At 49.5% G+C, this 14,444-nt stretch overlaps 2 protein-coding genes across 4 annotated transcripts; one reads left to right on the top strand and one right to left on the bottom strand.

Annotated features, from left to right (window-relative positions):
- The first annotated feature begins 677 nt into the window (after positions 1-677).
- On the top strand, positions 678-14,292 carry LOC122379710 (lys-63-specific deubiquitinase BRCC36-like). Of its 3 annotated transcripts, none has more exons than XM_043362111.1 (6): positions 678-699; positions 2,237-2,370; positions 12,123-12,330; positions 12,466-12,545; positions 12,880-13,108; positions 13,375-14,292. In XM_043362111.1, exons 2-6 carry the CDS (start codon positions 2,266-2,268, stop codon positions 13,869-13,871), a joined length of 1,119 nt encoding a protein of 372 aa, XP_043218046.1. In that variant the 5' UTR covers positions 678-699; positions 2,237-2,265; the 3' UTR covers positions 13,872-14,292. The 3 variants fall into 3 exon arrangements, with proteins under 3 accessions (XP_043218046.1, XP_043218047.1, XP_043218048.1); XM_043362112.1 differs by lacking the exon at positions 678-699 and adding an exon at positions 716-743; XM_043362113.1 differs by lacking the exons at positions 678-699; positions 2,237-2,370 and adding an exon at positions 11,503-11,810.
- LOC122379709 lies at positions 4,979-11,353 on the bottom strand. Its single transcript, XM_043362110.1, has 2 exons — positions 7,270-11,353; positions 4,979-5,556 (listed from the first exon to the last, which is right to left on the bottom strand). Exons 1-2 carry the CDS (start codon positions 10,767-10,769, stop codon positions 5,430-5,432), a joined length of 3,627 nt encoding a protein of 1,208 aa, XP_043218045.1. The 5' UTR covers positions 10,770-11,353; the 3' UTR covers positions 4,979-5,429.
- Positions 14,293-14,444: the final 152 nt, after the last annotated feature.

Genomic DNA, 14,444 nt, shown 5'->3' with positions numbered 1-14,444 from the left:
GCGTTGATGAAGTTCAATATAGAGGTCACTAGCGTCGAGCCATGAAACCCAAGATTACTTTCATGAAACCTACGCAGCTAACGGATGGGGCTGCAGACAAAAGTACGCCAAAAGTACGTCGTGACCGTGGTCTCCGCTGCTAAGCGACAATCAAAAGGGACATTGCTCAGCTTGTTTGGCGCACGTGTGACAGCGGCGCGGGGCGCGCCCAACGGCCGCGCCTTCGCTGCGGTTGGCCCACAGCGACCGCACGAACTCTGCGGTTATAACAGCAGCCTACGTCACACACTGCTGGCGCGACTCGAGCTCCTATAGGACAAATTCACGTGGTCTCCGTTGCTAGGCAACAATCTCGTCCATCAGCCAGCGTGTGGATGGTGGCAGTGGTTTTGTAGTGCCAGTAACTTTTTTGTCTGCGTTTTAGATCACTTTGTAGCCCCATTAAAAGAAGAAATATCTCACTTTTGTGGTTGCCCATAGTAAGCGCACGGCAGCCTACGTCAGCAGCCTGCGTGCGTTTCTCGGCCTCTCATTGGTCAACAGCACAGTCCTATCTCTTCAACACAGTAGCCACCTAGTGGGCTGTTGGGGAAGCTGTTTTGACAGCAGCGGGCGAACAGAGCTAGGGCCATGTTATGTCAAGCACTCAAGTTTAGGCCCTAACTACAATTGTGACACTGTTGATACAAATATGAAACAGCAAAAATTTTAGGTTATATGTTAAGTTAGGTTGTTTGTAGCAGGTTTGTAGGTTGTTTGTAGGTTGTTGTTTGTTTGTAGGTAGGTTGTTTGTAGGTTTTAGGTTGTAGGTAGGTAGGTTTGTAGGTTTTAGGTTGTTAGGTTGTAGGTTGGTAGGTTATAGGTAAGTAGGTAAGGTTAGGTCAGGTTTGATTGACATATGAGTATCATTTTTGGATTCAGGATGTCAAATAATGTTAAAATATGAAAAATTTATCAATGAAATCTACTTAGGACTTAAACGTGGCATTTACCGTTTTTATTTGCTGTTGACAGGCTCCACGTATATCACTAGAAAACAGTTAGGTACCTATCATTATGTACGTTCATTAGGACCCTCTTAAAGGAAATAGTTCACTTTTTAACATGGGTTTTGAACTGGAATAGCAGTTCCGTAGCTTGGGCTGAGACGAGCATAAATCAGGAGCTTTTACAGCCCAACGATCACCCTAGGCAAAGATATTCTATTTCTCGTCCCGAAAAAGGTGTCTTGCGTTGAGGATGTGTGCCTTGCATATATTTCCATCCAGTATGAAAAGAGCATGGGTCCCGAAAATTCTTCAGAAACTAGAGAAATTATCTACGAGAACTCTAGAGAAATTCTCGTACTGATCAATTAGGACATTCAGGGGAACATTATCAGATCGAGCAGATCGCCCAAATGCCGGTGGCTGCGATAATTTCTCTGTTTCTGAAGAATTTTCGGGACCCATGCTCTTTTCATACTGGATCGCGTGTGCCTTACAGAAACTGAAAAGTTCTTCCTATATCAAAATATAGAAAATAATATTTTGTTATAAAAAGGTTTTATTTTCTTTGCTGATTATTTTGAACATAAAAAATCATAAATCCGTTGCAAAAAAAAATAATTTCGTGAAAGTGAACTATTTCCTTTAATATCAGTCCATGTTATTTACACAATTACATTGTGTAATTGTGTCATTGTGTCACAAGAATGTCATTGTTTCCTTGCCAACAATGACATGGACAACAAATAGCATACTGCTACCCCAAGTCCATTATCTATATACCTATACCTATACCTATACATAGATGCCTCAAAAAGTAGACACCACTGGTAGATTAGCAACACTGGCGAAACGTAGCATGTCTTTCTACTGTCATTTTACTCATATTGATATGCTATGCAGCCCTCTTCTGTTGAGTGTTTTCAATAATTATGTCCTACTTGCCTGGTCTTCCGACTGCATAGTTCAGTTTGAGTTGCATGACCTGGAAATACTATGGCTTTGTTTAATTGTAGAATGTAGGTATGGTATGAGTGTATGACTGATAATCCTTATCAATGTTCTCATTCATAAATGATAAGTGAATCAATATGAACTTGAATGAATATGGTTTGTGTTTCTGGCATTGTTCTGTTATATTATCATGTTTGTTGCATTGTGATTTGAACATGGGAAAAATATTTTCCGAACTCGGAATGGAGTCTTTGCCCCTTTCTTGCAAACCGGCTTGCTTTTATCTCTGGTGTCAGTTTTCAGTTAGCTGGAACTGAAGTTGAAGATGAGTCTCAACAAGTTGAAAATATCAGCTGATGCATATTTAGTGTGTTTGACACATGTCCTTTCAACTGAGAGCACAGAAGTAATGGGCGTCCTTCTCGGATCTGTAAGTGCATTTTTCATAGGCTTGCTATGCTAGGGGAGAACCGTCCAAAACGCCCCATTAACCCTCGTCCCGTTGGGGGGGGGGGCAATTCGCCCCCCCCCCCAGAATAGCAAGAAAACGGCGGCACGCAGCGCCGCCAAATTTTCAGTACCTTCCCGGGCATCAATTTGACACCTTCACGCCAAATTTCAAGTCTTAGGTCACCTAAGGTCAGTAGTTATTGAGGTCAAACTGAGGTTATGTTCGAGCAAAAATGAGCAAAAAACATGCAATCTTGAAACGCTCACCAAATCTACAGTTACCAAGCAATTTCAAAGTGCTGTTTATGGTCTAGCAGACAAAAGCGGCGCTACAAAACTGCTATCACGGATTTTAAAAATATTGGGTTTCTGATCCAAAAAAAAAATTCAAAAAATTGATTTTTTTTGAAAAACTAAAAAGAATCAAAAAAATCCGAATTTTGAAAAAAAAAAAACGGAATATATGTGATAGTCCCTGCGCTCTTCTATATGCATACCAAATTTCAGATCGATATCTCGTTTTTTTGGCCAAGTTATAGCGGAAAAAAAAACTGGTCAAAAATGATGACATCAAATTTTTTAACTCAATTTTTAGCGATTCTAGACCACGTAGGGCAAAACAAAGACCACCATTGAGCTCCCCGTGACGAGCTGCATCGAATCAATACCCATTTTATGCAAAAATATCAACTTTAAAATTTGACCTAATTTGACCTGACCATGACCTGACCTTGACCAAAACCGAAAACGTGACCTAAGCTGGCCCCAAAGGCTGCCTGACCCACATAATCGCATTTGTCATGTAAAATGGACCATAAAACATGTATTACACGACACTTTCATATTGTGACCCCCCAGTGACCTGACCTCTGTGACCTGACCTGGTATCAGTGACCTCAAATAGCAAAATATGTGTTTGAAGAACATTTCCCCATCGATGATTTTTAATGAAATGCATTTTACTCGATTTTACAATGCATTTCTTGAAATACCTGTAAACGATGAAAATTCGACCTTTGACCTGACCTGTGACGTCATTGGTTTGACCTAGGTCAATAGAATTGGGTCACAAGGTAGTTCCCTGACAGGGCTATCCAACACCGTTTGCCGCTTGTCGCTAGGTTGCGTGGTTCTTGAGATCTTGGGGGGGGCAAATTGCCCCCCCCCCCACCCAACAGGGCGCGTTGCTCGGCAGAGCCCAACGGGGCGCGGGTTGGGGCGCGGGTTAACCCGCGCCCGGTGGGGGGGGGGGGCGAAACGGCCCCCTGTCCTTTTCCATCGATATCTCCTAAACGGCTGCAGATATCGCCACCAAGCTTTCAGGACCCCTCCGGGCATTATTTTTTTTTTTACACATTGTGACCAAAAAAATCCACAGGCTATGATAGGTTGGCCACAAATGACGTCAGAATGCCGTCATGTTCTGCTATTTCCGACCAAAAAGAGCTTCGCGAGAAGAGCTGTCAGGCCTACAGCTTTGAAGATAAAGAAAAATGGGCAAGACATAAAAGGTGTATAATTGACAGGGTTACAAATCTGCTATCTTGTATTTTTGAAATTTTGAATTTTGACCCCCAAAATAAAAAAGTAATTTTTTGGATATATTATAAAAAAATCCATAAGCTGTTTGAGTTTCGAAAAAAACCGAATATATATGAATTATGCTAGTACCTAGGTACCTAGTACCTAACGTCTTCTATGTACATACCAAATTTCAGATCGATATCTTTTTTTGCAAGTTATAGTGAAAAAATGTTTAAAATGATGACGTCAAGTTTTCAAACTCAATTTTTGGCAATTCTAGACAACTTCGGGCAAAACAAAGACTGCCATTGAACTCCCCGTGACGAGCTGCATCGAATCGATACCCATTTTATGCAAAAGTAACAACCTTGAAATTTGACCTAAGTTGACCTGACCTTGACCTGAACTTAACCATAACGGAACCTAAGCTGGCCCCAAAGGCTGCCTGACCCACATGATCGCATTTGTCATGTTAAATGGACCATAAAACATGCATCACACGACATTTTCATATTGTGACCCACAGTGACCTGATCTCTGTGACCTGACCTGGTATCAGTGACCTCAGATAGCAAAGTACCTATTTGTTTGACGAACAATGTACCATCGATGGTTTTCAATAACTTACCAATTTACTCGATTTCACAACACATTTCTTGAAATGTCTGTGAACGGTGAAAATTCGACCTTTGACCTGACCTGTGACGTCACCAGTTTGACCTAGGTCAATGAAATTTGGTTACAAGGTAGTTCCTCGGTGAAGCTATCGGACGCGTTTGAATTTTGAAAATCGGCCGGTAAATTTCCGAGATCTTAGGGGGAGGCGAAACGCCCCCCCCCCCTCCCCCTACCGCTGATAGCCCTACGGGGTGCGGGTTAAGCCACTTGTGAAAGAAAAAGTGGCTTAATTGAAATCGCACCTAAGCCACTTTTAGACTTTACAATTAACCTGTAGAATGGTATGGGCGTTCAAGAAACCAGGTGCCTGGGTGTTTTACAAATTTTACAATTCCTCTGTGTGGCGACATATCTGATAAATCAGCAAACATGGTGTTGTGTCTGCAACATTAAACAAAAGTGCCGGATCTTTCCAATCAAGAAAAAACGGAAACGCAAGCAAACATTTCATTCATTCGTCGAGCCAAAGCAATAACAATACCACAATGAACCAAGTTTTGAGCCAAATTTCAAATTCCTTTTTCCCCAGTTATCATTTCTTCACATTCTTCATCAGTGTAACACATTTCATTTTTCATGCGCCTTTTGTCTCGTGCCATCGTTCTAATATGGACTTTGTTCGGACAGAACATCCTCCCCCCTCCACGCGCACGCGCGTGAGACGCCGGTATCCCTGGACACCGTCAGCAGTTATCTCGCCTCCTCGAGAAGGCATATCTTGGTGGCCGGTCGGTGCACTGTACCACCACGAGCGCGCAGACGAGCTGACCTCACCCGGCCGTCAGGGCCGGGCATCACTTGATCACTCTGCCGAGGGGCCACTGACCCCGCGGCACGTTATCTTCTGCGATCAAAACCAGGTCGCCGGGCGCCAAGTTCCGCATGTCTCTTGTCCACTTGCGGCGACAGGTCAGGCTGGGGACATATTCCTTCAGCCATCTGGTCCAGAACTGGTCTGTCAGAGCTTGTGTTTGTCGCCAGATCCTCCTGCTCGCAGACTCGCCGTTGTCGAAGACGCCAGGTGGCAGACAAGTTACCCGTCGGCCGAGCAGAAGATGGTTCGGCGTAATCGCCTCCAAATCATCCACTTCTGTGGACACATGGGTCAGAGGTCGACCGTTGACCACCGCCTCAACTTCTGTCAGCACGGTCTGTAGCGCTTCATCCGTGACAGTCAGCTGGCTCAGCACTGCTCTCAGAGCACGCTTAACGGAGGATATTAGCCGCTCCCAGGCGCCTCCCATGTGACACGCACCTGGCGGGTTAAAATGCCACTTAATGCCATCTTGTGCGAGGCGGTCACTGATGGCGTGGACGTTCCATGCTTGGATCTGCCGACGCATCTCCCTCTCTCCTGCTCGCAGATTCGTCCCGTTATCAGAGAACACCTCTTTCGGTCTGCCTCGCCTTGAGACGAATCTGCGGAACGCCATGAGGAAGCTGTCGGTGCTGAGCGAGTGGCACAGCTCGAGGTGCACTGCCCGGGTGGCGAGGCACGTCACCAACAGTCCGTACCTCTTCTCATGCCGTCCTCCCGTCTTGACGAGCATAGGACCAAAAAAAATCGAGACCGACGCTGCTGAACACGTGCCGCGTGTCGAACCGCGCCTGGGGCAGATCTGCCATCTTCGGCTGGCACGGTTTTGCGCGGCGCCGGCGACACACCGGACAGCTGTGCAGGACTCTCCTCACCATTGCTCTCCCTCTGGGTATCCAGAACAGCTGTCGCAGATCGTTCAGTGTCTGCTCGACTCCGGCGTGCAGTAGCTTCTGGTGGACGTCCTTCACGATCAGAGCTGTCACGCGGCTGTCCCGCGGCAGGATGACCGGATGGCGGGCGGACTCAGGCAGAGGGGCGTTCACCAGCCGCCCACCGACTCGAAGCAGGCCGTCTTCATCAAGAACTGGAGAGAGCATAAGTAGACAGCTACTCGTGCTGATGGACCTTCCGCTTCTCAGCGCTGCAAGCTCTTGAGTGAACGCCCCACGCTGCACCTCCCGAATGACAAGATTCTGCGCGTCTTGCAGCTCATCAGCCGACAGTGGACCACTTCTCAAGTCGTTCTGGCGATCTTCGAACGAGTGAGATGCCACGAAGTTGATCAGGAATCGCTGCGTCCAGCCGACTACACGCCTGTAGCGCAGCCAGCTTGAGAATCGCTCTGGGTCAGGAATGACCGCGGTTGTCTCTCTGGCTTTGTGTTGAGTAGCTAACACCACTCTAACTTCAGGATCCTCATCAGGTAGCTTATGCTGCTCACTACCAGCCGGCCAGCAGGTTTCTGGCCTCCACAGGAAATCGGGCCCACGGATCCAACGGCTGTCCTTAGTGAGCGCAGAGGCCGTTAGCCCGCGAGAGCAGTCATCAGCTGGGTTGACCTCACCAGGAACGTGTCGCCACTGGCTGGGCTCGGTCAAGTCACGGATTTCAGCAATCCGGTTTGCCACAAATGTGTGGAATCTCTTGCTGTCGTTGGCTATGTAGCGCAAAACCACCTGGCTGTCACTCCAAAACACCACCCGGTGCACCTCTTCAGTGAGCTCTTGGACAACTGACGCTGCCAGACGCACAGCCAGCACGGCTGCCTGAGTTTCCAGGCGTACGATAGATAGTTTCTTGAGCGGTGCGACTCTGCACTTGCCCATGACAAACGCACAGTGAATGGTTCCGTCTGAGTACTCGTGACGCAGGTACGCCACGGCTCCAAAAGCCTTTTCAGATCCGTCACAGAAGACGTGGAGATCTCTTCTCAGAGGGGCTTCTTCCTGAACGCCATACCATCGTGGCAGCTTGGTGTCACTCAGCCGGGGCAGCTCCTCCATCCATGCCGCCCATCGATCAGATTCCTCTGTGGTGAGTGGGTCATCCCAGCCCTGCTGGCAAGACCAGAGTGCTTGCAGCTGCAGTTTGGCTAGAAGCACAAATGGCGAGGTGAATCCGAGTGGGTCAAAAATAGACGCCACGACGCGCAGTATTTCTCGCTTCGTTGCCGGCTGCCGCACACAAGCCAGCTCACTGGGCGCCGTGCTGCTAAGCTCATCCTGCTCGGCATCCCAGGTGACACCCAACACCTTCTCAGTTGGCAGTGTCTTCTCTAAGTCAGCTGTACTGGGAGCCCGCTCCTGCACAGGAATTTCGACGAGGACAGACTTATCATTGCTGAGCCATTTTCGCAGCCGGAACCCGCCTCTTGAAATCAGCTTTGTCGCCTCGATTACGATAGTTTTCGCCTGGGCGGGGCTGTTGACTGAAGTTACCATGTCGTCCATGTAGAAGTCTTCTACCACGATGGCTGCTGCTTTACGACCCTCGGGAGTGTCTTCAGCCCTCTCTTCTGCGGTCTTCTTCAATACGAAACTCGCTGAGGCGGGTGACGAGCGAGCTCCGAAGATGACCCGGTCCATTTGATAGGTGCTCGGGGGTCTGTCTGTCTCTAGATCCCGCCACAGGAACCGGAGTGCCGGCTGATCCTCTTCTCGGACCGCCACCTGCAGGAACATCTGCTCAATATCGGCGATAAGAGCCACTGGCTGCTGGCGGAAGCGAAGCAGCACTCCTGGGATTTGTTTCAGCAGGTCTGGGCCCGTTAGCAAATTCTCGTTGAGAGATGTGCCTGCAAACTTCGCCGCTGCGTCAAACACCACCCGGAATTTACCAGGTTTGCTAGCGCTGGTTACCGCGTGGTGCGGCAAATACCAGCACCTCTGATGATGCTTCTGTAGTTCCTCTTCGGTCAGCAGACGGGCGTAGCCTTTATCCAGATACTCTCTCATAGTGTCGCGGTAAGCTGCAGCCTTTTCTGGTGCTCGTCGGAGCGCCTTCTCCGTAGATTCAAGGCGGCGCAGGGCCATGCTACGGTCATTGGGCAGGGGGGCGCAATCAGGTTTCCACAGAAGGCCGGTTTCATACCTGTCACCTCTCCACTCGGTGGTGGACTCCATCATCTCTTCCGCCAGTCGATCTTCATGAGAGCGAGGCTGCTTCATATTGTACCTTGTTCCAAAAGCCTCGGTAGACCAGAAGTCTCTCACTATAGCTTGCAGCTTCTCTTCGCCTTCACAGCGGTGGGCCACATGCAGCACTTCTCGGGAGCCGACCGGTAGAAGCTGTGCCACGCTGCCCGTCAGACACCACCCAAAATACGTCCGGATGGCTGCCGGCTGGCCTGGCCCACCTACTCGGGCCTCCCGCTGGAGAATCGCCTCCAGCACATTAGCACCTAAGAGTAATTCGATCTTCCGTCCGTTGGTGTCTGGAATCGAGATGCCTTCCAGGTGTTTCCACTGAGCCCTTTTTGACCAATCGACTCTCTGCGGCCGGATATTGAGCTGGGGAACGGAGAAGACTTCGGGCACCTTTACAGGCTCACATTGCCCGTCTGCCGACAGCGGAGCCACCTGCAGTGACACCTTCATTGTAGGCCGGGTCATGCCGGTACCCTCAACGTTACCGAGCGTGAGCTTCTCCGTCGACCCAGTCACCGACAGATCCCGAAGCACGCTCTCAATGCATAATGATGTGTCCGCTCCCGAGTCGAGCAGCGCGTGCGTGTCGACGAACTTCCCAGCTGGGCCGAGTACTCTCACGGGAACCACTTGCAGCAGTGCTTTACGTGGCCCGCTCGTTGCATCCAAGGCTGTCGCCATCACACTTCTCGGCTGGTCAGCAGCTAGTGCTGGAGCATCCTGCTCCTCTGAGCGCCGACTCGAGTGATCGGGCACATGCAGCAGTGGGTGATGCTTCCCACGACAGCCGTTCTCTCCACAGATCAACTTCTTTCGACACCGGCTGGCCCAGTGTGACTCGCCGAGACAGCGATAACAGCGTCTGTTGTCACGCGCGAGCTGCAGGCGGTCGACTGGCGCCATGGCTTTGAAAACTGGACAGCAATCCAGATTGTGCGCCTCTCCATCGCAGGCCGGACATGGAGCGGGCTCTGTTGCCGTCGCTGTAGCCAGAGTGGTGCGCTGGCTGCTGCCTCTCCGTCGACCGGCTGGCTCTGCCGGAGCCACCCGCTGCGTTCTGGGCATCATCACCTCCCGCTGTCTAGAGACACTGAGCGCGCGGCGACCAGCCAGCACCAGCGGTCTCAGCCACTGGTCAACGTCTCCCAGCGTGGGACGACGTGGTGCCATCTTCAGCTCCACCTGGCCCCACTGCCAAGCCAGTGACCTTGGCAGCTTTTCTAGGACCTGGTCCAGGTTTGTTACTGCAGCGAGGTCAGCTTCGAAACCTCTGGCGGACAGAACACTGACGGCGGCGTGGAGGGCGCGAGAGAACCGCATCAGGCTCTCGACATCATTTTCCTTTATGGAGTGATGCTTGAGGACACCATCAAGGGTAGCTGTTACAACCGCGCGAGGGTCCCCAAATTGCATATCCAGCTCTTTTAGTGCCTCTTCATACATGTTGCCGTCACATAAGAGCCCACGCACTGCTTCTCTCGCTTCGCCTGTCAGACAAGACTGCAGGTAGGTCAAACGTTCGGTGTCTGAGAGAGCGCCGTTATCATGCACCAGAGCCCGGAAAAGTCCGCTCCACCGTGGCCATTCGAGTGGAGAGCCATCAAACTCGTCCAGCGTTATCTTGGGCAGTGATGAGGTCCGGCGCTGGCCGTCACCGCACGGCAGCTCACTCAGCCAGCGCTCCGTGCGCTCCCGGGCGTCAGCATTTGCATTTTGTTCAGGCAGGTGAGCTCGCTGGGGCCCTGCAGCGGACTGAGATCGTATCTGATTCACATCGGGTAACTGCTGCATCTGACCGTGTCTTGATATGACACCGGAGGGCGGCCTAGGGTCTGCCGGCGCTCCATTTCCCTCTCTGTCTCTATCTTCAGATACCAAATCGTTCGGGGACTGGGACTTCGAATCGTCGTCTTCCATGAGCCGCAATTCTAAAGCATCGATTTCGGCGGCGTCAGCAGCCCTCTGAGCCTCTGCCCGGGCCTCCTGTATCACGAGTTGGGCCTCAGCCTCAGCAGCGGCGGCGGCAGCGGTGGCCGCCCGTCTTCGTGACTCCAGCGCTCGTTCAGCTTCATCAGCCGCTCGTCTGGCCTGCAGCGCCTTCAACTGGGACACCTGAGCCTTCCTGCGCTTGGCACTGGCTGTTGAGGTGCTGGTTCCAGCCTCACTCCTCGTCTTCAGGCTGGCCTCCGACGTACTCGTATCTCCGCTCATTTTTACGTTACGGAAATATGAAACTCGTTAAAAGTCCTCAAACCTTAAAATAATAGTTCTGCATTGGTTACGTTAGTTCGTTACAGCGTTATGCGCATATGTTTCAAAATCTAAATACTGATGCAAGTTCTGAGTTCAAATGCTTAAGTGCGTTACGTTAATTCTGAATCCGGCCCGGAGGACCATAATGTTGTGTCTGCAACATTAAACAAAAGTGCCGGATCTTTCCAATCAAGAAAAAACGGAAACGCAAGCAAACATTTCATTCATTCGTCGAGCCAAAGCAATAACAATACCACAATGAACCAAGTTTTGAGCCAAATTTCAAATTCCTTTTTCCCCAGTTATCATTTCTTCACATTCTTCATCAGTGTAACACATTTCATTTTTCATGCGCCTTTTGTCTCGCGCCATCGTTCTAATATGGACTTTGTTCGGACAGAACACATGGAACAGTATGTTCTAGTAATCTTGGGAACAGTCATTTCGTACTGTTTTTGGTAGACACGAACTAGTCTTGCTTACTGAAGCACCTCGGATCTAAGTGACAGCTGAATTAATGTCGTTTTTATGATAGATATTATTTAAGAAATCTCATAAAATTATGTTTTCCCCTATAAAATCAGCCCAATGATAATGGCGCCCACCAAACTCCATCAGCATTTTTCTTCCACAGCATCTGTTTCACCTGTACCTAATGTTTATAAAAGGAAGGAAACAACTGTCATAAATAATGGGGCGTGCATGGGGCGTTCAACCTACCCTGGGCGTTTTACACGGTTCTCCCTTAAGTGGAGTCGTGATGCTATGCTTGTGAAGAATTTGTTGGTACATGCACTTGTATTCTCATTGATTTAGAGCATTAAACCTTGAAACACAGTATTTTTTTTAAACGCTTTTTTGTCTTTTTTTTTCTTGAACCGCTTATTCAATCAGCTCTAAAACTGTCAAATTTATTAGCTTGATAGTAGCCATTAGTTCTATGTCTTCTAGCACCTGCAACATTCTCATTTCCCTAATGAGTAACACCAAAATAGTGAGGTAGGTATTTAGGTATTGCTTGTAATGGAATGCAATTCTTCTACAACACAGATGGCTTTTACTTTCTTGAACTATACAGACTCATATTACTTATGTGTAGTTATTTAGAAGTCAGACTCGTGTAATTTTTTAATTGTAGGGTGTTTTTTGTGCTGGCTCATCGGTCACTAGCACTTAATGTAGGGTGATTATCGGATGTCTGTTGTTCTCCTGGCTGATTGTCGGATGTCTGTCTGTTGTTCTCCTGGCATCAGCTCCCTGCAGTGCATTCAGCTCTGAGATAAGTGCGCACAATCACCGTATCTCCAACAGGTGGAGGACGGAGGGGTGTGCTGCGTAATCTCTGCCAAAGCACTGGTGCGACTGGACAAGCGGAAGGACCGTGTTGAGATCTCGTCGCACCAGTTGATGTCAGGGGCGACGGAGGCGGAGCGACTGGCGGTTGAGCTGCGTCGCACGGTGCGCGTGGTCGGCTGGTACCACTCGCACCCGCACATCACCGTGTGGCCGTCTGCTGTGGGTAAGAACGATAATCGGAGCTGTGCACAATTCTCTGGAATGAACCTACCACTCATACATTATAATTCTGAAATTTTAAGTTTGCAGGAGTGATTTGTTGCATTATTTCATCGTCTTGGTTTGGCTGCTCTTTCAGATATCGATACACAGCACGCCTACCAGATGATGGACGATGGCTTCGCAGGCCTCATATTCTCTGTATTTCCCAAAGACCAGGTGATAATTTTACTCTAGTGAAGTTGAAATGAATGGGCTCATAAAGACCTTCTGCCGACGCGCTGTAAAACTCAAACAAACCAACAAGTTCAAATGAAATTGGAGATGTCATACATGCCTCATTGCCTAGCGCCTACTGCTACTGTCGCTTCGTTGTAATTAAGCCGTATGATATGAGTACAATCATTTACTTTCACTTAAATTCCTGGGTTTTGAACAGAACAAAAATATCTTCCTTTTTTATCGCCACTCATGGTGTTCGTAAAACGCTTTGTATACCGCCTGTTGTCTCACATTTTGTCCGTAACATCGGTGGCCTGCGGTCTGTCTTCAGAGTGCTGGCGTGCAGGCGGCCTGCTTTCAGTCAGTGGCAGATGGAACTGGAGCGCTGAAACGAAAAGATGTGCCCGTCTGCGTAGAGCCGTCCCGCACGATCGCACCCCATTGTCTGCGCGCGCTCTCAGGACTGCCTGAGGCTCTCCGCGAGGAGGAAGTGGCTAGCTACGATGCAGTTCGGCCCGCCTCTAATAGCGATCAGCTTACAGAGATGCACAACCAGGCTGGTATGATTTAAGTTGCTGATGATTTTAGGCTATAAGTACATCACGAACGTAACGGGAACGTTTAATAAGCAAATAAGTTACACTGTTTTGTATCTGTGTGACACACTTTTACATGATTAGGCACTTTAAGATGATAAGCCGAATGCACTTTTTTTTGCTGACCCCTAGCATCGTCAAGACATTTTCGCACCAACTACAGTTTTTTTTTTTGTGCACCCAGCCCAATGCAATATTATCAATGACCTCAAACACTTTTCTTTTCTCAGTACTGGTCAGCAACATCACCCAGCAGCTGGGCTTGCTGACGATGCCGCTGCTGCAAATGATGGAGAACAGGCTGGAGCGCAATCAGCGTCAGCTGCGGCGACTGTTGGCCGAGCGTGACTCGCTGGCCGAGCGGCTCGGCAGTGCTGCCGTCAAACGCGAGCCGAGAAAAGCAGACGTGGACAGCGGTGCCGAAACCGATTTGCGTCTGTCAGACGACGAGACCGGCGGCGCCGCCCACAGTCCCTCCTCGGAGGACACCGTCTACCTGCAGTCCGCAGCTGAGCGAGAACTGGGCGTGTCGTCCACGCGCCGTCCGCTGAAGGTCGAATCGGACTCTGACTCAGACTCGACTGTCAGTCTGGAGCTGGCCCGCTCCCGCCGCCAGCCACGGGTTAAACGAGAACGGGACTCGGACACGGAAGAGCTGCCGACCGAGTCGGAGGGAGGCCGGCTGCGGCGGAGGCTTACGGTCGTGAAGGAGGAGCCGGACTTGTAAGGTGGGTATCAGGTTTGTGTTGTCCGAGCATCGACGATACACAGCGAAGGACCAGTGATGCCTTATGGCGAGTGAGGATGGACGAGTAACGTGTGAGTCGATCGGGAAGGTGGTTGATCAGGGAGCTGTCTGCTGCGAAGCAGGAACGTGATTGATGTACACGAGACTCAGACAGAGAGCAAAGCTGAGTGGCAGTCGCGGAATTTGTGTCTGGGCCCAGGGGTGGTGATCGTTGTGACTAGGGCAGACATTCGTAAGGCAACAGAAGATGTCGTTATGAAAGAAACGACGGGCGTCGCTTACCCAGCTGCTCAATTTGCTGTGATATTAATATGTGTTCAGTAACTTGTACTTTGTATGCAAATGCATCCTGTTCAACCGCGCCTTTCGCGTCATCACAATACAGTTTTTGTGAAGTATAGTGAGAATCTTGGTATAGTGGACACCGTTCAAGCTCCGTGCATTGTTTTTAGCTGCGTGCTTATGCCGGAGAGCAGGAGATGACGACGTTATTAGGCAAATGATAATGGTACCGTCAACTTAATTCCAACTTTCATGTCGATTCATAGGCGG

This window comes from Amphibalanus amphitrite, unplaced genomic scaffold (assembly GCF_019059575.1).
Source record: "Amphibalanus amphitrite isolate SeventyFive unplaced genomic scaffold, NRLGWU_Aamphi_draft 000083F_arrow, whole genome shotgun sequence".
NCBI lineage: Eukaryota > Metazoa > Arthropoda > Thecostraca > Balanomorpha > Balanidae > Amphibalanus > Amphibalanus amphitrite.
This window is presented reverse-complemented; position numbering and strand designations above follow the sequence as displayed.